The 985-nt window shown below is 53.3% G+C and overlaps 1 protein-coding gene across 1 annotated transcript in view; it reads left to right on the top strand.

Moving 5' to 3' along the window:
• Positions 1-427: 427 nt before the first annotated feature.
• Positions 428-985, top strand: part of NKX3-2 (NK3 homeobox 2) — a 6,941-nt gene continuing 6,383 nt past the window's right edge. Inside the window, exon 1 of the mRNA XM_075266254.1 lies at positions 428-842. Coding sequence (XP_075122355.1) covers positions 428-842 — 415 coding nt within the window. The remainder of the gene's footprint in view (positions 843-985) is intronic.

Raw genomic sequence — 985 nt, 5'->3', positions numbered from 1 at the left:
GGAGCACATAAAGTGCAGAGGACTAGAAGAAGACACTTCCTCCTGAAATGCACATCACTACAGACGCCCTCAGTGACTAAGACAGAGGGACAACACTGCAGCTCTGTGGATGAGGAGCACCAAGTGACCAGAGGAGATCCACAGTGTGTCTGGAGACGGAGGGTTCATCTTGGAAGGTTCTCCTGACTACCTGAGGAGGAGCTGCTGCAGATCACTGAAGATTTGAGGTGATGACATTCCCTAGATGAAGACTGTGGACAGGGATCTCCTCCATTTCTGACTAGTAGACTGTGGCGGTGCAGGAGGTCACTTCACTTTTGGAGACACCAGGTGATGGTCTTAAGGTGTATGGGATCTCACCTCCAGTGATTATCACTATCTGAGGAGACCCCAGGAGATCCAGCCTCAGCCTCCACATCCAGTCCACATGGCTTTGCGCAGTTCCAGCTCTTTGACTCCATTTTCCATCCAGGCTATCCTTAACAAAAAGGAGGAACGTGGGGTGCCCTTCCCCAGGCTGGGGCGCCTGCTGCCCACTACCACCAGCAGCCCCTCCACCACCCCCCATCCCTCCTGCTGCTGGAGGCTCTTTGGAGAGGTGGGTGCAGAAGGACTAGCATCTCCAGGGGCTCAGGGGGGTATGGCAGGGAGGGAGCAGGCTGGATGGGACTCGGACTCTGCTCTCAGTGAAGAGGGGGAGGTTGGAAGGACTGGAGAGGGAGACTTGATGGAGAGATCCGGGATGAGAAAAAGCCAGAGGCCGCTGGAGGGGAGACCTAAGGAGGAGGAAGAGGAGGAAACTCCAGGCTGCAGTGACTGTGAGATGGCGGCCAGTGGATCAGGTACAGGGCAGGGGGATATGTATACATCATGGGGTCGTATAGGGACACAATGACCATACTGCACACACATTATTAACCCAATATATTAACCCACTGTGCAATACAGTGTACACAACATATACATACAATATACACCTATATAT

Source organism: Leptodactylus fuscus, chromosome 1 (genome assembly GCF_031893055.1).
Source record: "Leptodactylus fuscus isolate aLepFus1 chromosome 1, aLepFus1.hap2, whole genome shotgun sequence".
Lineage (NCBI taxonomy): Eukaryota > Metazoa > Chordata > Amphibia > Anura > Leptodactylidae > Leptodactylus > Leptodactylus fuscus.
The sequence above is the reverse complement of the archived record's forward strand: the minus strand, read 5'-3'. Positions and strand labels throughout refer to the sequence as shown.